Below are 22,526 nucleotides of genomic sequence, written 5' to 3' on the forward strand. Positions count from 1 at the left end.
GGGCGGGCCACCGAAGTCGCGTCTGCACCATCCTGCGACCGCCGACAGACAGGTAAGCCTCTCCGCGCCCCGTCTCCAGGATGCTCGCTGCCTGCCCGGGCTAGGGATGGAGGCTTGGGAGACGGTGTCCCGGGTCAGCAGGGAGTGAGAAAGCCAGCCTGCCAGCCTGCCAGCCTGCCAGCCAGCAGCCAGCGGGTGGTCCGCTCGCCTCCCCGCTGCGCCTCGGTCGGGAGCCGCCTAGACGCGGAGCATCCTCCCGCGCCGCCTGGCCGGGCGCGCCAGCCCTGCCTGCTGGAGTCGCCGCGCCGGGCTGCCCCGCGCAAGCTCGGCGCCCCCGTGCCCCGCGGGGCGTCGCTGGAGCGCGGCGGCACTTGCTCCCGAGGCCGCGGGCGCGGGGCGCCGCGGGGGCGCAGGTCGTGCCGGCGCTGCGGGCAGCGCGGAGGGCGGCGTCCGGGCTCGCTTCTCGGGGGGCCTCCCGGATCCCCGCAAGATGGAACGCGCCCAAGGAAGGCGCGGCGCGGCGCGGCGCGGCGCGGGGCGGTGCGGCCGGGAAGCGCGCTCCCCTCCCCGCATCGCGCGCCGGCCGCTGCAGCCCCATCACAATGGCGCGATCGTTCTTGAATGCAGAGACGCGCGGGGGACTCGCATCGGGGTCACGGGTGGCTTTTAGGACCGGGGCCGCACCCTCTTCTTTTAGCTGCTGAATGTAGCAGCGCATCTGACGCCAGGGTGCATTCAGCCTTTGGCCAGGCCGAGTCCCGCGCGTCTCTCCTCCGATGTCAGCCCATGTTTGCAGCCGGGCTTTGCTCCCGGGTAAGTACAGAGGGGCTTGCGCAGCCTCAGGTGCCCTTGGATCCTTCCCTGGGGCCCTGCTGCAGGGACGGCTGGTGTGCAGCTTCACATGGTTTACTCAGAAGTTGGCCTCTTCGAATTGCTCCCCCTGCTCTGCGTAGCACATGAGGAGGCAAGGGGTGGGGTCAGAGATATAATTATTTCTATGCCGGGGCATTTAACAGTAAAATAAACTATTGGTTGGAGTGCCCCTCTCCAGCCCTTCTCAGCATTTTATTTTATTTTTTGTTTTAATCAGGTTAATTAAAATGCTTGCTTAGAAACAACCACCATGGCAACCCTAAACAGGACCCAGTTGGTAGCTAAATCAGCTCCCCCCTCCACCCCCCCCAGCACACACACAGTCGTCTCCGCAGCATCTCTGCTTGATGGCCACTCTGTAATCCAGCTGCAGTTGTATAATCAGCACAGGCTGAGCGAAGAAACATGCGCCCTGCCAGATGTGTGTGCCAGAAGCTGTGTGCAAGATAAGAGGAGTGGTTGTTTTTATCAAAAAGTACTGCACCCCAATCTGAGCAACAACCTGGAGTTGCCCTGGCAGTTCAGGAGAAACCAAGAACACTTTCAGATTGCTGGCCAAGGTGCCTAGAGGCAAAATTCCTCTCTGTTTCTTTGACCTCCCTCCTGACTTCCGACTGGCAGTCCATGTTTTGCACATGGAATGCCTCTCTCTGCTGAATCTCCTCTAGAGGAAAATGTTCTTAAGAGAAATAATGTCCAGATTAGAATGGCTGTGGAGAGTCACGCATTGCAGAAATTGGGCATTCTGAAGGGGCCCAAAGCACACGCCTGGGGTGCTTGGAGAGATCCCTGGACCTGCTGAAGGCAGACACAGGGAACCTTGGCCTGGGCCATGTTGGATCGCAACCCACGGCACAGGGCCGCCAGGCCTCACAGGTGGAGTGTGTGTGCGGGTTGATTAGCAGGGGGTGATGTCAGCTGACTGTCACCCTCCAGCCCCCAATATTGCCCTGCTCCTTCTGAGCACAGCTGGGACTCTCACAGCAGCTCTGGGCTGGGTGGACGTTGGCGAGCCTGCAAGGCCCAGTTGGTTGACTTGGGGATCTACCGTTTCTCCCTCGAAGAGGATCTTGTGGAAAATCTTGAGTTCCTGCGTATATTTCCTCCTGCCATTTGAGACTGCAAGCCTTTGGGCAGGGACTGTTCACGGATTCATAGAAGCCACTCCGGGAGGCTTGACTTGAGGAGTGGGAGAATAATGCTTCTGCCATCACCACATAAAAATACGAACCTACACGACTGCCTGTGCTTCAGGGGCTCTCCGTGGGAGCCTGTCCTGACGAGTGCCAGTCCACTGACATTCGCCACCATCCCTGAGGGACCCCCAGTCTTTCTGGACCTGTGGGCACATGAGAATTTGAGACACCACTCTGGGGCTGGCCAGAAAAATGCTTCCCATGGAGGCATTCCAGGTACAGTCACAGAATGGCTGCCCTGGGACATGGCTAACTGAAACCGAGCTGAAGGTTTTGTGGGAGAGGAGTAAGGAGGCTCGTGGCTGGAGGCGCAGAGCAAGAGTTGGGTCAGGGGCCTAGAAGAGAAGAAACAGAATGGTGGGGAGTGAGATGGCAAAGCCAGAAGCCGAGAGGGGAAAACGGCGAGGGATACAGGTGGAAAAAGAGCAAGGCCACAGTGGGGAAGTGCGTAGCAAGGCAAAGGAGCACAGGGGAGTAAGCGAGCATGGCCTCGAGGCTGGAGGGGAAGCAATGGTGAACTACAGAGGTGGGGGGACAGCAAGGCAAGAGGCTGGGAAGGAAGGAGAAACAAGACACACAGGGGCAACACCAGAGGGCAGAGCTGCAGCTCAGGAGGAGGAGAAACCATGAGCAAAAAAGTGGGGAAGGAAGAAGCAAGTTTGGACACTGGGAGGGACAGGGAAACGGCAATGCGAAGGAGGAGGTGGGAGAGAACGAGCAGGGCTGGAGGCTGGAATGAGGCAGTGGATGACCTTAACTTTCCCCAATGCTTTCCATTAAAAAGACACTTTATTTTGAAATATGCAGGGCGTAGGAAGATTTAGGGGTGTTGTTGGGTGTCTCTGAAGGTGTGGAACCCTGCCTTAGACCATGCTGGCTGTGGCTGATGGGAGCTGGATTCTGACAATTTCTGGAGGCCTACAATTTCCCCATCCCAATTGTAACTGACCCCAGGAATGGTTCTGGGATGCTGGAAGAGCTACATTTGCAGGTTCGAGGGGACACTTTTGTGCCATGGCTGGACCAGCCTCTTGGCCTTGCATGAATGATTCTGTGTGCTCAGGGAGAAGCCCCCAGGTGTGAGGGAGCGCAGGGTTTCCAGGTAGAATTGATGGAGGGCCTGGTTGGAAGATAGAGCTTATATCCACATTCAGTGCTTGAGTCATCTTTGGGGCCCTTGCAATGCAGTTTGCCCAGGAGTGAGATGCCTTCTCTGGATGTAGATAAGCGTACTAACTCAGTCATCATGGGCCGTGGGCTTTCTTGAAGAGTTATTGAAGTGTTTTCAGTCTGCTTGAGCACACTTTGGGTTTTTCTCAATCATGCTCAAAGGATGAAAGCTATATTTAGGCATTTTAAATAATCCTCACATAGTGAAAGTGATTTGTAGGAGATGCTCAAGCTTTTCTGGCTGCCAAATGGGTAACAACAGCAGCCACGGAAAGCAACTTTCCCCATACCCCTGCTTTGCAAAGGAGACTGTTCTGATTAGGAAACCTTGTAGGGTTGGGGAAGCAAGAGTGAATTTTGGCGTTCAAGGCTATGAGGCCCAGTTCTGATACTAAAGCAAATGGCCCAGAGGTATTCTGCTCCATTCTCTCAGAGAATGCACAAGGGGATTTCAAAAAGTTTCCGCACTTTCATATTTTATAAATCTATTTTATGTATTTTTTGCTGATGGCATAAAAAGTTGGTACAATGCTGGGAAAAATGCATTGCAAAGGAAAGTGACTATGTAGACAAGTGATGTAATTTGTGCAATTCTTAACAGAGTGTGCAGAAGTGCAGAAACTTTTTGAAGAACCCTTGTATATTGTACCACGCTTGGAAGGGCAGACCTGGAGTTCTAGCAAAAACAACACAGTAGATCCTACAAGCCTGAAGATTGCTCATCTGGTGTAGTTGGTATTCCTGCATTTTTGGCCCCTCGTTCTTTTGAACATCACATGCAGCCTTGGCAGTATATCTGGGCATTAAAGCAACCCAGGGTGGTAATGAATTTGTTTGCAAGGCAGGCATGCAATTTATTCCTCGGCAGTCATTGCCACCAGAGTTAAAAATCTATAATAAATATTTCTGAAGCAGCACGGTGTTTTGGGGGGCCTGTGTGGCCTGGTGGACTAGGGGTGCAGAACTTGGAGCCCAGGAGCCAGATGTAATTTGTCTGGGGACCTAATGTGGCCCCCTGCTCTTCCCTGACCAAACCCTCTTACCCCTGATCTGCTGTCCTGCAGAAGCTGCAGCAGATGTATTCTCTGTTACTCCAAAGGGTAGTACTAGAACCTGCGTGTGGAGAAGGCAAGGCAATTGAGTTCGGCTAAATATTGAGGTACTTCCTTATGGAAAGAGCTGTTCAACAGGGAGGCAGCCTGCCTTGAGAATTGGTGGCTCTTCTTTGTTGGAGGCATCTAACAGGGGTTGGATAGCATTTTGTAAGCAACGTTGCGCACTGGTTGTGCTGAGCAGGGGCTGGAGCAGACGGACCTCCAAGGTCTCCTCCAAATCTATTGCCTATGATACAAGACTGGGGGTAAATGAGCATGGTCATTAACTAATTTTTTCCTAAGGAGTGTGCAGGATGCCATCATTTCAGTAAAGCTGAATTCCCATGAAGTATTATATCGGAATGATTTTTGTAGGTTCTCAAACAGCATTGTGGGAAGCTCCCCCTGTAGGAGTCCAAAGAAGCAATTACAAGATTATGACCTTGGTTAACCACTAGTTGAATTGTTCTTTGAAACAAGGATTCTTTCTGAATGGAAACAGTTACTGTACAGATAATTTGTGGGGAACACACAACACTGCTCGAAAATGCTCTGGCATATCTCCTATTTCCCTGTGAAGATAACTCCCCTTGCACAAGCCCTGCGATCTTTTTGCACTGAAGTTACCTATTTACTCGTTGCAAGTTTTTCTTCCTTTTAAATTTAAGTTCTCTCTTGTATTAAAAAAAAGGATGAGGTATGCAGGCCTTTCCCTGTCCACGTTTTTATCCTGACCGCAAGCCTTTGACGTTGGTTAGGCTGCGCCTGGCCCAAGGCCTAAGTGAGGTCCGTGGCTGAGAGAGTTTAAAACCTGGGTATCTCCTGCCGCCATTGTCCCTTTCACCACTGCACCAGTCCGACTCCCTGCAAGGAACATCATGATTGCTGCTTCATCGTGGCCTGGAGACCTGGGTTCTCATTTCCCCTCCCAGGAGAAGCCTTGGATATAGTCCCCCAAACCCAGAAGGTGTGGACATGGCAACTTGCACCAGGGATGTGCAGAGGAGCAGCGCTCCAACTTGCTGAAGTCCTGAATTCTGTCTCACAGTTCATCCTGACTCGAGGCCACATGCGATCGCGAGTTTTGTGTTCTGCTTCTCGTAAGAAAAAAAGCACGTGCATGTCATTTGAGCACTGATTCTTCTCCCCTTGATTAAAATGTTGTCATATTTGGGTGCGTTTTCTCAAAGTGTACTTTTTATGCACAATTGTCAAGTGTAGGAATGCATTTTATTTGGTCTGCAAATCACATTACAACCTTGGAAATGCACAAGTTTCCACCTCAGATTGTGTCCGAGTGCAAGTTCAGTTTGGAAGGTGTGATATGGGTAAATCCTGATCAGAAACAAACTGAAATGAATTTCTCAGAGATCCCTACAATGTCCCTGCAGCCTTAGGGCCCGCTGGAATGGCCCTGGGACCAGCCTCCTGCTTCCAAGGAAGGCAGCATCGTCATATTCGGTTCCTAAAGCCACCACGTCACCCCACAGGCCTGCCTCCATGCTATCCAAAGCTTGGAAAACAAACATGTCTGCTCTAAGAGAAAAGGCCTCGGGCACTGAGTGAGAGGAGCTAGCAGCCTCTACGAAGCCCAAATCCTATTTAAGGCTCAGTCTGTGTTTGCTGGTTGTTGGAGCAACGGGTGAGCCGAGTTTGTTTGGCTCCCAGTGCAGAACTGCTTGGAACTCTCCATGGTGCTAGTCAGTGTTTGATTTCTTGAACTGGTCTGCGACCTTGCTTTGGGAATTTCCCTAGAACTTGATCCATGCTTGTCTGGCCTTTCCTGTTGGAGCTGGACTGTTGTTTGTAGATTGTGCCTCTGCAGCTTGGTGTGCAACTGCCCTCAGCTGTGCTAACACAGGGCCTGTGGTCTGGATTGTACATGGACTAGGGTCATCCTGCACTATGACAACTTGGAGAAGGATGACTGTGGTAGGCCAGGCCTAGAAAAATACAGGCTCCCGAGGACCATTGTGCTGCAATACACTGCTTGGTCTTCACAGCCCTGCAAAACTCCTTATCAGCCTTTCCCGTCTCGATCCCTTCCAGATGTGTTGGACCACAGCTCCAACCATGCATCGTTAACGAGGATGATGGGTTCTTTAGTCTAATGCATCTGGACCATGCCAGATTGAGGAAGGCTGTTCTTTCCTGAGTGGTGTAATTTGCTATGAGTGCCTAATCTGAAAAGGTTTGACGAAATCTTTGGATGACACATTTACCAGGAAAAGAGGAGTCTATTTTGTTGCTGGGGTGTATGGATAATTGACCTGTGGGTCCAAGGCCCAGTGGACGATCCCCTACTGGGTTATTCCCGGCTCTTTCCTGCTGTCACTCAGCTCTGTTTGCTTCTTCTTCCAACTTTCTTCCTGTCTGTCTCCTCCTCCTCCTTCCTGACAGAGCGACATCACCACATTCAAGAAATCTGCGCAAGGAGCAGATGGAGACTAGGATGCCCCTAACACCAGAACTGAGTCTCTGAGAGGTTATTGCCCGTGAAGCAGATTAGTAGTAGATTCAGAGCAAGCCGCATGACTTCATCATATATTGTATTGTCACCTTGTGGAATTTACTGCCGCAACAAGTAGGGATGAGGGGAGAGAGATCAATGACCACTAGCTAGGTTACCTGAATGGCACCTCCAGGTTTAGCAACACGCTATGCTGAATGCCCGTTTTTGAGGATGTGGGGTGAGGGTGTTTAACACTGAAGGACCACCTTCTCTTGTGGGAACAGGCCCAAGGGTTGCAATCGTCCTCAGATGCCCTTCCCATAGAGTGCCTCTTAACTGATGTGAGATGCATGTGGCCATTTCTTTCTTATAAGATGTGTTGACTGTGATTGCACAGTTGTTCTATTTAAAACAAACAAAGAGCTGCGCTTTTTTCCCTAAAGCCCACCCAGAATCTTTTGCTTGAAGGCATACAATTTAAGTATTTGCAGAACATGAGATGTTAGAGAATGGGAATGTGTAAAGCCAATCCATCATTTACATTTTAAAGCTCTCTGGGCTGTTTATGGGAAATTTAATCCTTAAAATTACAATATAAAACATGAAATCAACTGCATGCAAACCCATGAAGATAAGATCTTTACAAACTTTGCTATGGGAAAAAGCAAGAAATAATTAAAAAGTATAGGGGCAGTTGCGTGGAATTCAGATGGGAAAAAGTGATGCTTCACCTTTATAAAAGCTGCATAGGAAGGAGAATATCAAGTGAAAGGAGAAGCACATGAGAGCCAGGAGAAATCGTGGAAGTGAGGAGAGGCAGGACAAGCGATGGACAATATTATACTGGCCTCTTTGAAGTGCTGTGCCAAAGGGGAGGATCAAGAAGAACATCAAAAGAGGAAGGAAGTCCCTTAGATGAAAAGCTGGCCACAAAGAGACGCGGGGACCTCATGCCAAGATTTCCACCCCTGGAAAGCTCTGCAGCTGTAACAGCAGCCATTCTGGTCGAAACAGCTCACTTGATATGTGCAGCTGACCTGCACAGAGCTTCTGTGAGGTGCGATTTGGGGATCAGCTCTGGTGGCACAGCCTGGCTTCCAGGTTTGGAGGTTCATTCCTGGGAACGTCACAGGAGAAACATTGTGAGAGCAACCCTGGTCCATCCTTTTCCTTCCTGTTTTAGCCATGCTTCCACAAAGTGAACACCACTGTTCTGCAGTCAGCTCCAGCTCCAGCTGTGCTTGGGCTGGGGAAGGAATGTGAACCAGGTGTCCATGGAGAGCAGAAGCCCACAGAAGGTTCTTAAAAGGCAGTTTCACTGGAACTTTTCCGTGTGTCCACGTGCGTTTTCTTCTTTTCCTCTTCACTGCATCAAATAAAGTGTGGGGCTGATGTGCATTCAGCTGCGGAGTCACGTGGGTCCCTTTGCTGAGCAAACAGTAGGACATTGATTGATGGAACGCATTTGAGCAGCACTGGAACCAGTCAGAGATTTGCCTTTTAAATGGGAGTTGAACTGAACTGGGAGCCAGGATGCTGCTTTTCCACCCTGGTGGATGACTTGTCCCTTACCTATATGCCTCAGGGGGATGCTATGAGAGCAGCACTTTAGGGAATTTTAAAGGGTAGGCCCAAGATTTGGTCATCTGTATATTGGAGCACTGGGAAAATGTTAAAGGTAAGGGTCTGCTAGGGTCTGTCATGATACTGGGGCTGACTCTGGATCTCTTTATGATTGGGGGATCATGTAGCCACCACCATTATTATTACATTTACTCTAATGTTGTGTGACGACATCATGGTATACAATCGCCTATCAGAATGGACTTTCATGATCACATCAGGAAGCTAAATGGAGGTCTTGCTTTCTCTCCTCTAGAGACGTAGGAACATTTTTGCCCTGTGTGTGTGCTCACCCTTCAAAGGCAGTGCTTTTGGCTCAGCTAGGATGAGATTGATGTCATGGAACCAGCCTCAGTCCAAGGAAATTTTGACTGACTTTACACACAACACCAAGGATTTGGTAGGGATGTGATCTGATCAAACAATTTGGTTTGGAATCTGATTTGGAAAAGGGACCGATTCACCTTGGACCGATTCAGCCTGGGCCCAAATATGGATCTCACTTGGAGATCTAAAGCTTTATGCTTCCTGATGAGTGTAACTGGAAATTGAAAATGGCTATACATCTTTCCCTCTTTGGAAAAATGGTGGTATTCTTCAGAGCACATGGATCCTGGTAAATCTCAAGCAGATAGGTGCCTTTAAATGTCGGTTTAAAAAAAGCTCAAGAAAAAAATCAGTAAGATTTTTGCATTTCTTTAGTGTCCCCAGACAATAAGCCTGCAAAGTTTCAGAAGGATAGATCCAAACTGCATTGGTTGATGGAAAAAGAACTGCAATAGAAAAAGAACTTCAACACCACTGCCCCACTGTTTCACCTTGATAACAAAGATACCATGGGAAACTTTGTCGAAGGATTATCTGAAATCAAGTATCCAATGTCCACGGCATTCCCATGATCTACCAGTAACTGTATCAAAAAACAAAACCCATGTAAATTTGGCCAGATATGACTTTCTTAAGCCAGAACCATGTTGACTCCTAGTACTCCATTACTTCATAGATGAGAATCTTACTCAGCACTTATGTCAGGTGGACTACTCTGCCATTTCCTGGATTTACTTTCCCCTCCTGCTTCTTGAAGATGGGGAAAACTGTGGATGAAAGGAATTGGAGTCCAGAAGAAGCTGGAGAGCCCTGAATTGGAGAAGGCTGCCTGCAACTGTAGCTAACATTAGGTTAACTGTGGTTGGCCACAATTCCAGGATTAATGTAACAACAAACCATGGTTCTTCATGGTCACTAGGAAGAATGGGAGGGAAGGACGGGGGGGGGGGTGCCGAAGCCCATGGCTCATTCCCATAGCATGTTGTTCAAAGCCCCACTAACTGCAAGTGCCTTGGTCTCCTTATCTTTGAGTCCAGCTTGCCTGGACTTATTTAGATATTATTAAAGTGTAATGAACACGTTCAAATCTTATAATGCTTTACTAAAAAGCATTAATCTCCTCAGAGGGTTTTCAGCTTTGCAAATGTCTGCTGGCTAGAAGAATGAGCAGTTTGATTCTGTTGGCTCAGAAATACATCGGAGTTTAGATAGGTTGTTGAATCTTCACTCCAGATAGTCTTGTGTGGCTGTCAAGTTTTTGGCATTTTTTCTTTAAAATGAAAAAAAAGTTTTAGAGACAAAGGGTTACTTCAACAAGGATCAAATCAGATTTGTCAGACTAATGTTGGTGTTTAGCAGCACCAAACTGCAAAGGATTATACTAATTCTCTTTGGTGCACAAGGTTTTTGCATAACCTTGTCCATCTGTTAAACTTTCCTGGACCTCACACCTCCAACCAGTAAAACAATAAAACCAAAATAAGATACTTTTGTTAGGTAACTGGTGCTGAAGTCTGAGGGTGTCGAAAATGCATCGCACATCTGTGGATGTATCACCGGTTCTTTGAGTCTCCTGCAAGCATTTATAGGAGTTACTCCTCTTTAGGTCGTGAGCCGCTGCAGGGTGGGGCAGTGGGTGCGAGTCAGGAAAACGGTCCAGGGAAGAGGCTGCCTTCCCACTCCACAATCCCATTCTGGATTAGGCTATCAGGGGTGGGAGATGCATGGCAGTCTGAGATGAGCCTGGACCCATGGAAGAAACCAGGAATCAAGACCATGTCAGAACCAAGGATGAGTTAGGAGGCAGAACCAAAGATCCAGGACCATGCCAGAAGAAAATCTCCACCTGCAACAGGAAAGTTGTTATACTCCTCCTTGTTCAGGTGGATTCAATGGTCAGCCTGGGAGGACGGGGTCAGTCCAGGGTCGGGGGCTCCTTCCTTGAGAAGCTGCCCCTGCAGTCCCCTGGTTCACCACATGGAGGAGCTGCAGCTCATGATGCAGAACTCCAAGTGGCCACTGCTTGCTTTTCACCCCCAGAGAGATACATTCACACACCTTTCTTGTCACAAGTTGCTTACTATGAGAAATTCTTTGGTGTGTGAGAGTGTACTATATAATTTTCTGCCAGACCTGCATCGGAATTGAAAACACTTCCAGATGGAGCACAGGCTCCTTTTAGCTCTTAAAGAAAGGTGATGAGAAATGGTGAAGCAGCCAAGCTATGAGTCAGGAAGCCTTTAGAAAGCATCTCTCATTCTGTCTCTCAATCACCCCATCGGGAATATGGGGGGAAATAAAACTTTCAGGGTTGTTGCCTTGAACACTTAAAAACGTACAGGCTTTTATATCTCATCTCATCTCCTTACATTATCTCTTAGCCTTTCCCACTCATTGCCCTCCAGATGGCTTGACTAAAACTCCCATTATCACAAATCAGATGACTATTGACTATTTTGGTTGGGGGTGATGCATGTTTTAGTCACATCTGGCAGACCTCAGAATTGGCAATAGGATTTTGTTTTATGCAGCAGCCTTCCCCAAAGGGCTATTTCTGCACTTGAACTTAAAATCATAGAGAATGCTGATAAAGTCTCTTTCTGCACAGGTGTTCATCAGACTGGCTCTTGAATGGTTGACAGGTAAGCCTTAAAGGAACCAGCTGAGAAGGAGCCATGTCGGTCCCATTTCGGAAAGAGCTAGAGAAATACAAGAACATCAACGAAGATGAGATCCTCAGCAAATTGTCCGAAGATGAACTGAAACAGCTGGAGAATGTTCTTGACGACTTGGATCCGGAGGTGTGTACTGAATGACAGTGGTCAGGACTGGCCCTGCCATTGGGCAGAATGGGGCAGTGGCCTCAGGTGGCAGATGCTAGTCCTGCAGCTACCAGGGCTGCTATTCGGGTACTTGGCCAGCAGGGGGAGCGCTGAAGCTGCCCAGATCCTGACAAGGAGGAAGGATGGCAAATGTCCCCAGCAGCCACCTTCTTCTCCCCAGATTTCCCTAGACACAGCATGGGAGGTCAGCTGCACATGTGTGCACACACACAGAGGAAAGGAAAGGAATGGAAAACAACAGGCAAAATTATGCTCTTTGTCACTACAGGGATAGTCGCCTTACATCTCCCTGCCGACCACCACATTGCCATCCGGCTGGAAAATCACCGGCATGTGCTCACAGCTTCGCCACGTATGAAGGTGGCAGTGAATGTGGTGGAAAGGGGCTGTGTGACTTCAGCCTTCTGGTTGGTGGTGTTTGCCCTTCCTTTGCAACAGAGGTTGACTGCTTTAGGAGGCTTGTGGTTCCACTCCTAGGGAGAATTTACACCTGTGTTTTGGGCTGATGCCACGGGTGTTTGGAGTGAGAGAGACATGCATTTTCAAGGCCTCCTGCTTGGGACTCAGAGGAAAAGCCGGGGGGGGGGTGGGCTTGGACTGGGGGCCAGTTCCAGATGTTGAGTGAGGCAGGGGTGCTTATCTCAAGGCCAGACTCCCCAGGTGCACAGGCAGCCTCTGGGAGTGGCCAACATGTCCACTGAGCAGGAGAGGGCGCAGAGCAGGACAGTTTCTCAGAGATCGACAAGGCGGGCACAGTTCTTGACCCCATGATGCGACGTTGGCAGAGGAGGATGGCTCAGTTAGATGCTTGGTGTACAGAGAGGAGGGTGCTCATTTCCAAAAGGCCCCTCCCAAAAGGATGGGCTCCACAAATACTCATAAGGAGAGTTCCTAGAAGTAATTACTAGATTGGGTTCAATGAAACACTCTGTGAATGCTCATAGATTCCTTCTGGGTGATTGGAAAATGCTTTGGTCAATCAAGAATGTTTTGCAGGAAAGCTCTGTGGCTTTGAATGTGTGAAGGGAGGACGCTAGTTCATGAATTATTTTGGTGGTAAAGTCAGGCAGTGTAAAGGATGAGCTGCTTTCCAGGTCAGACTTGCCTTTATGTGCCTTCCTAAGCTCAAGAACTGGCTACTATCTCTTCCTGTCTACTTCGGCAGAATGCACTTCTGCCAGCAGGCTTCCGACAGAAGGACCAGACCAGTAAACCTGCCACGGGACCTTTTGACAGGGAGCGGTTGCTGTCCTACCTGGAAAAACAAGCCCTGGAGCACCAAGACAGAGAAGACTTTGTGCCCTTTACTGGAGAAAAGAAAGGTAAGCTGTTTGCCTTCATGAGTGGCAGATTCTTTCTCAACTCCTCTTCCTGCAGATATCGGGAATCGAACTTGCGACTTTCTATGTGCCAAACATTGGCTTCACCACTTGAGCAATGGCCCCTCACAAGCCCTGTCCAGAAGCATCCAAAGTCCTCCAGATCTCAAACTGAGATCTTTTGATTTCAGCTCTCTAAACAATTATTTCCTTATTCAATCCATGAGCCTCCCTTTGGTTGAAACTCTCAGGAAAATGTACATCCGTAGGAACGCCAGAAGCCACCTTCTGCTGTGCTGTCCTGCTGCATCCAGTCTGGTATCATCAACGCCGGCCGCTTCTGCACCGAATGGAGCCCTGCTGGGACCCCTGAGCTGCAGCCTGGCAGGACAGAAGCATGGCTTCTGTCATGCTTTATTAATTTATTTGTTAGAAACGTTCTAATAAATAAATAAACAAATAGAATGGCACACTTTGCACTCACTGTGTGGCCTCTTGCTGCAGTCAGCCAGGCATCAGAAGAGCAATGCCAGGCCACAGGCTTTTAATGCTCAGTTTGTGAAAACACGTCCTCCCGAATATTTATTGTACTCTTTTTCTCTAGCCAGCCAAGTGCCTTGTCTGCGGAAAAGCCTTCCTTCAGCATGGTGGCCCCCTCAAAATGGCAAAAGGGCATCTCCTTCTTTCAGGTTTACTTGAAATTCACCCCCCGCCCCACAACACCAGGGGAATCTTGAACTGGATGGAAGGACTCCAGCCCTAACCCACCTACTGTCTATCTCCAGCCATCAGTGGGAGCCAAACTACATTAATGGCATTCCAAATGAAACTGGGATTTCCTCTGAGAGGCATGATTCAGTTTGGTGCCCTGCACTTAGCAGGGGATTGGAGCCAAAGGCCCTCTGGCCCCTTCCAACTGTACTATTAAAAAACAACAGCAATTTTGTACAAATGCACCAATTCAAGCCTTCGCTTTCCACTTGGCTTGGAGCAGACGGTGCTTGCATTCCTTTCGATGGTACCTAGCATAAAGGAATGATCTTGCAGAGTTAGGGCGATGATGCCTCCCGATGATGATTTTACAGAGGACGATCCTCTGTTTGAAGGGGGGGGGGCAGTGCACTCGCCTACTTTTGAAGGCAAGTGGGGAGAGTGAACTGGCAGGACTTGGAGCCTTTAGAAGAAAGCAAATCCACTGCGCACACATCGGATCTTACTGACTGGAATTGTGCCCAGGTTGGATGTGTCACTTCAGTGGGGCAGGGGGAATGCCACAGACGCAGTCTGCAAAGCCAGTCATCTGTTTCTTCCCAGAAAAGGCTGCCGAGCGTTATTTCTTGCTTTCTCTCCGAGCCAGCTCTTTTGACATTTGCGTGAAACAAATTGCTTCACCGGGGAATTCTTGCCCAGAAAGAACTCTCCACTGGCAACCAGCTGGGTCAAAAAGATGAAAATCAGTTTCAGGGGGTGGGGAGATGTATAAATCCAGCTGTACGGTTTCGATTATGTTGTGAAATAAGCTGGAGGAAGGAGACAGAAAACAGAAATTCCAATGCTTTACAGGGAGTTGGCAGAATTGGAAAGGAATATGATGCTCCTGGCTTCTTAGAGCTTATTTCATACTTTCTGAGATGAAGTATGGTTGATGCATTCCTTTGGAAGCTGTCATTCTGTGGTGAGCTCCTACGTCTGGAAATTATGAAAAATCTCTCTCTATATATATATATGTGTGTGTGTGTGTGTGTGTGTGTGTGTGTGACCATAAGAGGCGTACTGGATCAGGCCAAAGTCCATTTAGTCTAGCCCAGCCTTCCCCAACCTTGCGCCTTCCAGGCACATTTGGACTGCAACACCCAAGGTTCCCAGTCAATGACCGTACCAGATGGGAATGCTGGGAGTTGCGGTCCAAACACCTCTGAAGGCCTGCAACTACCAGGGCTGGCCTAACATTCTGTCCACACAACGGCCAACTTCTCACCTATGGAATCCGACAAGGAGGACAACAGCCGCCTCTGTCCTTGTTCTCGAGTAACTGGGGTATATATGCCTGCTCCTTCTGTTACTGGCGGTAGCAAGTGGCCATCAGAACTAGTAGCCAATGAAAGCTGTATTCTGCACAAGGAGCTAAATATCATGGGTCAAAATCAATCCCATTTGGATCTTGATTCCTGGCTAGGGTAGGAAGCCGCCTGGAAGAGATCCTGGAACCCCATCCTATACTGAGTACAGGGTTGGACTGGATGACCTCCAAGAGCCTGAAAGGTTACATTTCTTATAAACACATCAAGCTGCCTCAGGCCGTTGGTCCATTTGCTTCAGTATGGTCTACTCGGAGCAGCAGCAGCTGTACAAAGTCTCTGATGCCCAGTGCCTAAGATCCGTCCTACTTTACTTTTGACGAGAGATGCCAAGAATCGAACCTGGGACCTTTTGCTCGGAAAGCTATGACTGAGGCCTGGCCCCTCCCAACCCTTGAAGGCTCACATGGCATTTCCAGCCAGGAGACCATCCCTTGGCTGGAAATGGAGAAATTGACTTTAAGGCAACTGACTGAGGGAGAAGAGCTGGGAAATATTTGGCTTTTCTGGGTGAAGACTTGCATTGCTTTGAACGGGTATAAAACTGCTCCTTGTTAAATGCCATGTTCTGGAAAATCTAAAGAATGGGCTACATGAAACAAAACTGGCCAGCATTTGAAAACATTCAATGTAATATTTAAAAGAAATGGGAGAACAGAAGCAGTGTGCCAGCTGTTTAAAAAATAGCCAAGTAGACACTCACACAGGCGCGAGGCTATCGAGTGGGACCCATTTGAGTAAGGGTGCCTAGGATAGACACGGGACATATGGCCAAATGCGCTTCTCCAATAATCTATTTCTTCTGTAGCTGAAAGGAACAATGTCAGATTGGACCTACTTTTGAGCCGATTTGCATAGGATCGTTCTGTGATGGTGACTAAATAGCATCCCCAAGCTGGGGCAGAGCAAATTAATTTTCGGGCAGCATCTGTTAATGCTCTAATCAGGCTGTCTTCCATGGGGATGGTGCCAAATCCAGCTTAGGAGAGGCCCAAATCCACCTGCATCTCAACCCCAAGGCAATGGGATTCATCAAAGCTGAACTGAAATGTGCTTATGTATGGGTTTCAGATGCAATAAGAATTCCTCAGCTGTAGGCACTTGTAGACCACAGTGGTCCTCTTGTTCAAGCTACTGCCTTGTACTCTACTGGGGCTGCCCTTGAACCATGTTTGAAAACATCAGCTAACTCAAAATGTGGCAGCCAGAATGGCTGGATCTCACTGGTCCTGAACCAACTAAGTAAGCTTTTGTTTTGGCAGCCTTTCTGATGTTGATGTTTTCAGGCTCCTAAACTAGGCTCTTTTGTTCTCCCTTTTCTTTGTCTGCTGTTTTGGTCTTTTTATTTTTAAATGGGAATGATTGATGCTATTGTTCAATGGTAAGGTGTGGTTTTTATTGATGTTAGTTGCTGGTACGGAGAGCAGGTGTACATGTTAAAACAAATACGTATGAAGAATAAAATGGAAACCTGGTTTGCATTGGAAGCTACTCCCTGTGGCAAGCTGGTTGAGTGTGCAGGATCTTGCCCCATCTCATGTTACCACCAACTACTTTAAGAACTTTTCTATAGGAGGGTTATTGTGTATTCACCATAACCCCCTCACCGAACCTGCTCACATGTGCTCAGGTACTGCTGGGGTCCTCCATTTTCACTTCTCATTTTTAGGAGCAGTTTTGGAAGAGGGATGATCTTGGGGAAGGGAAAATCCACCATTTTGGGGCATCACAAAATAAAGGGCAAGTCCCTGCCCCTGTAGCCGTGTTATTCCACTACACCACTGTACCACCTAAAAAGTTCCAAGTCGTGACTGCCATGCTGGGAGTTGTAACCCCTGTGTAAACTGAGCTGGCCCGGCAGAGCGGTTAAGCGTAGGATAACTGGTGCATGGTCATGGCATCATTGGGTGGACTTAGACAAGCTCCTGTCCTTCCATTTCAGCATCCCTCCCGCCTGTTGTACAGCCTACCTCCCAAAGGTGTTGGAAATATTAATGAAACAATGGCTATGAAAATAGGGATGGCCATTTCAGTCCTGTATACCCCGAAAAGTGCCTGGACCTTTTCAAGTCTTTACATCTAATGCTTAAAAAGTCCTTTCAGAGCATCTGCCATGATTGCTTGATTGGATATTACAGGGAGATTCCCAGTTTCCCACCAGGGATTCTGGGTCTTGTAGTCCCAGACTGTGGCAGGAAGAGAATATGAGAACAGAAGAAGCGTCCTGCTGGATCGGACCAGAGGGCCCACCAGCTGCCTGTGAAAGCTCCCCAAGGCTGCAGTGCCCCTCCTGCTCACACCCCCAGCCTGTGGCCTTCAGAGGCATGCTGCCCCCAATGCTGGAGGTAACCATGAGGGTCCAGTGGCCACGGATAACCTTGATGGTTCTTCCACTGGTCCAAGGGAGCACTTCCTCCACCTGCTCTTCCTCAAGGCATTATTTTTGGTCTGGATGACATTGCAAACTTCAGGTGAGGATAAGCCCCTGCCATTTCTCGCGACGCCCAGCGAGGGAAGCACCCTGCGTGTGTGGCAGAGGCATGCTCAAAGCAAGGCGATTACTAGGCCACGCTTCAGGCGGGTTGCTGTTGCAGGCTGTTGCCTTGGGCCCACATGGTCGCAAGGATCAATCCCAGCCCATCAAGACAAGTGGCTGGTGAGACATCCCTTTCGTCATGCCCCCCCCCCCCCCGTGCCTCTCAGTTTCCTTTAAGCTCGCGCTCTGGTTCGGCATTAAGCTCGTGTTAGCTGAATCCCCGCAGAAAACACGTGCAGGTTGTTCTGCCGAGGTGAGGCTCTGCCAGAGTATGGTGCTCAGCTGGCAAGAGGCTGTGTGGGAACGCCGCTTGAGAAGCTGCGTGTGGCTGGCTTTTTACAAGCTTCTGCATAGTGGAATTTTCCTACAGAGGGATGCTTTTGGCCCAGTGCCAGATGCTTGGAAAGCCATGCCTTTAAAATCTGACTCGTAAAAACAGGATTTAATAGCTTTGAAGGTTGCCTCAGCTCTGTTGTCATCGGGACTCTGGGGATCATGTTGGTGGGGAAGTCAGGCCAAGATGCAGTAAAGCCCAGATGTTATCATGCCTGGCCTTGGAGAAAAACGAATGACTGTTAAAGGTGTTTTAAGAGGATGTTAAGCGCTTGAATTTGTAGCAGGCAAGGGGCAGGTACTCTTTGGCCATACAGGTATTATCGGACAGTGACTTCCCTCCTTCTGACAAGTGTTCGCATGAGCTGGGGCTCAGAGGAGTTGAAGTCCAATATCCTTTGGAGAGCCACAGGGTCACTGCAACTACAGAACATCAATACCTTTGTCAGAAACATCAAAAAGGTTATAAAACAAGGCGCAAGCCTTTGAGGTTTTGCTGCCAACATTCTGGGATGCAGCAGCAACGAAAGGCCTTGCTTGGAAGCAAAAGTATGATCCTCAGAGGCTTCTGCGAGTGTGATTCTGTTCACAGGGTGCGCGTGACTTGTTTTCAAGCCCAAAGGCCCGTTCTATTTATTTATCTATTTATTTGGTGGCAGCTATTTGGCCATGGCAGTGGAGCCTGCAAAAACAGCCAGGGCAGGTGTAGGCAGTCCAGAGACTCACCTTTAAGGTTAAACTGTGCTAGAGCCAAACAAAATTCTCAGGGTGTCGCAATGGCTACCACCTCATAAAGGCTGCATTTGTAAACTTGAGTTTTATAGTGTGGCTCTGGATAATTTATGTACATTAGAGCAGATCCTGACATTTGGTGAGCATCTTTTTCTCACGTGAGTGTTGACAATTCTGTGAATGTCTGAAAGCTCAAGAGATACACCAGCGAATGATGTTTGCCACCTCAGAGCCATTGTTAGCGTTTATGGCCACAGGCCTGAAAAGTGGAGACGAGGTCCAGCTGTGTTCGAACATGGACAAAATCGGCCAGGAATTGCAAGGATTCATTCACCTGTAAATGTTGACCTCCATCAGATCGTTCGACACTCATTCTAATACTTCCTCTCAGAATGGGCTCCATGTGCTAAAATAACGTGTGAATCAGCCAAACGCTGTCTCAGATTCCACCCGTACTTAAGCCTGAATCAGATTTTGTTTCTACATAAAAGCATGCGTATTTTTTCCAAATGTATACCATCTTCTCCCAGCTTTGTGAGCCTTTTCAAAAGGCTGCCTTTTTCATGCGTATTTTTCAAATGTATTCTTGCTGGAAAACACGTTGGCATTGTCGGTGAATCATATTGCGAATTTGGAAGTGAGGCAGCTTCAACCACAGACCATGTTTGAGTCTGTGTTCAGTCTGGAAGTTGGAAATTGGTGGAATGCAGGTAAAAAGAATGAAAGGAAGTGAATTTCTTATACATCCCTAGCTGAAATGATGAATTCTTCTGCTGTCATTGTGGTTGTGGCATTGCTACCACCAAATTCAATCAGTTTTACTTGCTTTTTTTAAAATTAAGGAAAAGTGTTTGTCCCTAAAGAAAGACCAACAGAAACTCACATTGAGGAGAAGGTGACTCTCGAACCTGAATTAGAGGACGCGCTGGCCAGTGCCTCGGATACCGAGCTGTACGATCTAGCAGGTTTGTTGCTGTCTTTGTTTTTCACGTCTGTTTCACGGTTTGCATCATCTCATCTCTGTTGCTGAGATATTTATTCATTTATTCTGTGCTTATAGCTGTCCTTGGAGTGCACAATTTGGTCAACAACCCAAAGTTTGATGAGGGAACTACTGGTAAAGATGGCAAAGAAACTGTGAGAAGTAAGTAGACGCACTTGATTGAGGGTCGCACAGATTTGAGCAACACAACAGGGCAACTGAACTGTGTGGTGGCGGAAGTGGAGCTTTCTTGATGTGTTTATTTTATGGTATTTATGAATTGCTTACATAAATATATTTCTAAGAGATGCACAAAAATACAGCATATAATCGAAATTAAATCTGTGAAAGCCGGTGTAGTATGGTGGTTAAAGTGCTGGACGGGGTCTCATGAGATCTGGTTCTAGTTCCAACTCAGCCATTAAGTGCCCTGGGTGACTGGGGCCGGACTCTCAGCCTAACCTACCTTGCAGGGTTGTTGGGAAGATAACATGGGAAGGAGGATTATGCAAGCCACTTCTCGATCGGCTGTGCAGCTTAGGGTTTGGGTGTCAGTGTGGTGGCGTGGGAGAGTGTTGGACAGGGGTTCCAGTCCAGGTGACACGGGAGCAGTCCCTGACTCTCAGCCTACCCAACCTCGCAGGGATGTTGCGAGTATAAAATTGGAGAGGAAGAAGAGGATCATGGAAGTTGCCTTGGGAAAGGCAGGGCACAAACGCAATGAAATCATCCCAGCGATGCATACTGCATTACAATGACACATACTGTATACATGTATTGTATACAGTATTGTATACATAATACGTTATAATGAACAATGATGTATACTGTTACCGTAAACATAAGATAAGGTTTTCAAATCAGTTAGCTATTCTTTTAAAATGTAAGAGTGTTAGCAAAACAAAACCAACAACAACCCACAGGACCGTGTGAGAAGGCGTTCTGGGCCTGTGCAAGATCAACTGCATTTCCAGTTGTCTTCCCACATTTTTAATTCAAATGCTCCTGGGAGGCAGAGGAAGGATGGAGGAAGGTCTGCCATCCCTCTTCCATCCAAATGGAGGCTGCCTGTTTCAGGCCTCCCAGCCAGAGGCCGGTGTGCTGCAACCCAGCAAGTGCTGATGCTGCTGGTTCATATCCCCCCCGCCCCGTGATCTCTTTTCTTTTTGCACAAGTCCCACATTTCAGCTTGGAGGGATCGCGAGCTTTAGGCTCCAGTCGTGAATTTAGCAACTAGGAATTTGCGTGGTGAGGAAACCTTGTTCCAAAAACAATACTCCCCCTGCAACACTCCTAGCGGATAGGGTTTTTTTAAATTAGAAGGCCCGGGGGCGGTAAAGAACGCATCTCGGTGTTTTGTAACTTAAGCAAGATGATCAAAACCAAGGAAGACTGACAATGACAGGCAGAGGGGAATGGAAGGAAAGAGCTGGTGGGGCGCTGGCTGGAGAAGGGGAGACTGGAGTTCGGGTCCACCCACACTTTCGAAGTGCACGGGGTGGGCGAGTGTTTGCTGAGCCAAATCTACCTCCCATTGCGCTTATGAGATAAGATGAGGCACAGCGAGGGGAACCTGTGTCACCCGAAGGAAAGGCAGGACTGGAAGTGGGACAAATAACCCAACAGAGAAGAACTGTTGCTTTTGTCTATGATCAGACATAGGAAGACCAGGGAAGGGGACAAAAACAGGGAGAGGGGAATGGAAAAGCTCAGGAGACTTCTCCATGCTTTTTTTTTTTTTTGAGTGGGGAGGGGACATTGTAAAAAGCCATCCCCGAAAAGGCGTCATGTCTCTGAGTCTCCCAGTCCTCCCACAGGCTCCACAACTCACGACTGAGAGAGAACACAGAATTAATTAAGGAATCTGACCTCCCAGAAGGTCCCTTGATGGCCACATTCCATTCCTGAAATCACAAACACATTCAGTTTCTCCCCCTGCCCAACTGGTTGGGTTTTGTGTGATTCTCACCCCACCCATCCACCCCCTACATCCCTTCGAAATGGTAGAAATGCCTCTCCTAAGGTCTAGTCACTGGCTGGAGGAGCTGAAGGCTAAAATATCCCAATAGCAGCATCTGATGGGCTCCTTGTGCCTCTGGCCCTACCCACCTCTCTGATGCAGCCTATGAGAGCTTCTCTGAAATTCCACCCATAGGCTTGGATGGGTTCAGCATCTCTGCTTGGAGATGCTGTGAGACCCTTGGGCACATCTGCTGGAAGTCCAACAGAGCTATCCCTCTGGAAAGTCTTTTGAGAATCTGTATTTCTTTATTTACAACCTGGATCTACTGCTGCGCATCTAGATGGATTCTGCAACAGTCACCAATAAAAAGAAGGGAAAACGAATTTAATACTCTATTAAAACAGAATAATCCCTAAAAACTGTGGCTGATAAGTCAGGGAAGGCTTCCCAAAAGAGGAATGTTTTCAGGAGGTGCTGAAAGCAACACAATGGTGGCGTCTGCATGACTTCTGGAGGCAGGTTGGTCAACAGAAATGGGACCACCACTCTGAAGGCGCTGCTCCCGGTCAACTCCAGTCGGGCAGAGGTCCATGCAGAGCCGCCAGATCATCCTCTGATGACCGCAGTGACCAGGCAGATTGATAAGGGGACTTGTATTTGCCTGGGAGGTCAGAATTTTGCTTACTGAAATTCTGCCTGTCCAGTTCCTAGTTCCTGAATGGCCTGCGGCTGCTCTTCATCTTGCTAGTCTGAAGAATAATAATTGCAAATAAGTGCAAAAAACTATGATACACCTATGATTTTATACACCTCTAGGAACAATCAGAGCTTCTCGCAATTGCTTGCGGCTTCCCTCCCTCCCTCCCTCTCTCAAGGAAGGCCCCTCAAAGGGTTAACAAATAATGGGCTGGCGGTGGGAACATTTTTGATGCTTTTATTGTATAGAATGTGCAGATGTGGCACTTTCACAAGCACTAAATTGAATTCTGAGACCGGACCATTGAC

General features: G+C 48.5%; 1 protein-coding gene across 2 annotated transcripts in view; it reads left to right on the forward strand.

The window, feature by feature from the left end:
- Nucleotides 1-22,526, forward strand: part of LOC123027615 (tropomodulin-2) — a 45,471-nt gene that overhangs the window by 7,915 nt on the left and 15,030 nt on the right. The window contains exons 1-5 of one of the 2 annotated variants that reach the window (XM_044438589.1): nucleotides 1-52; nucleotides 11,344-11,536; nucleotides 12,744-12,900; nucleotides 19,419-19,541; nucleotides 19,637-19,720. In XM_044438589.1, coding sequence (XP_044294524.1) covers nucleotides 11,411-11,536; nucleotides 12,744-12,900; nucleotides 19,419-19,541; nucleotides 19,637-19,720 — 490 coding nt within the window. In that variant the 5' untranslated portion in view covers nucleotides 1-52; nucleotides 11,344-11,410. The remainder of the gene's footprint in view (nucleotides 53-11,343; nucleotides 11,537-12,743; nucleotides 12,901-19,418; nucleotides 19,542-19,636; nucleotides 19,721-22,526) is intronic. The other variant, XM_044438588.1, reaches the window with a different exon arrangement.

This window comes from Varanus komodoensis, unplaced genomic scaffold (assembly GCF_004798865.1).
Source record: "Varanus komodoensis strain SLA01 unplaced genomic scaffold, ASM479886v1 scaffold33, whole genome shotgun sequence".
NCBI lineage: Eukaryota > Metazoa > Chordata > Lepidosauria > Squamata > Varanidae > Varanus > Varanus komodoensis.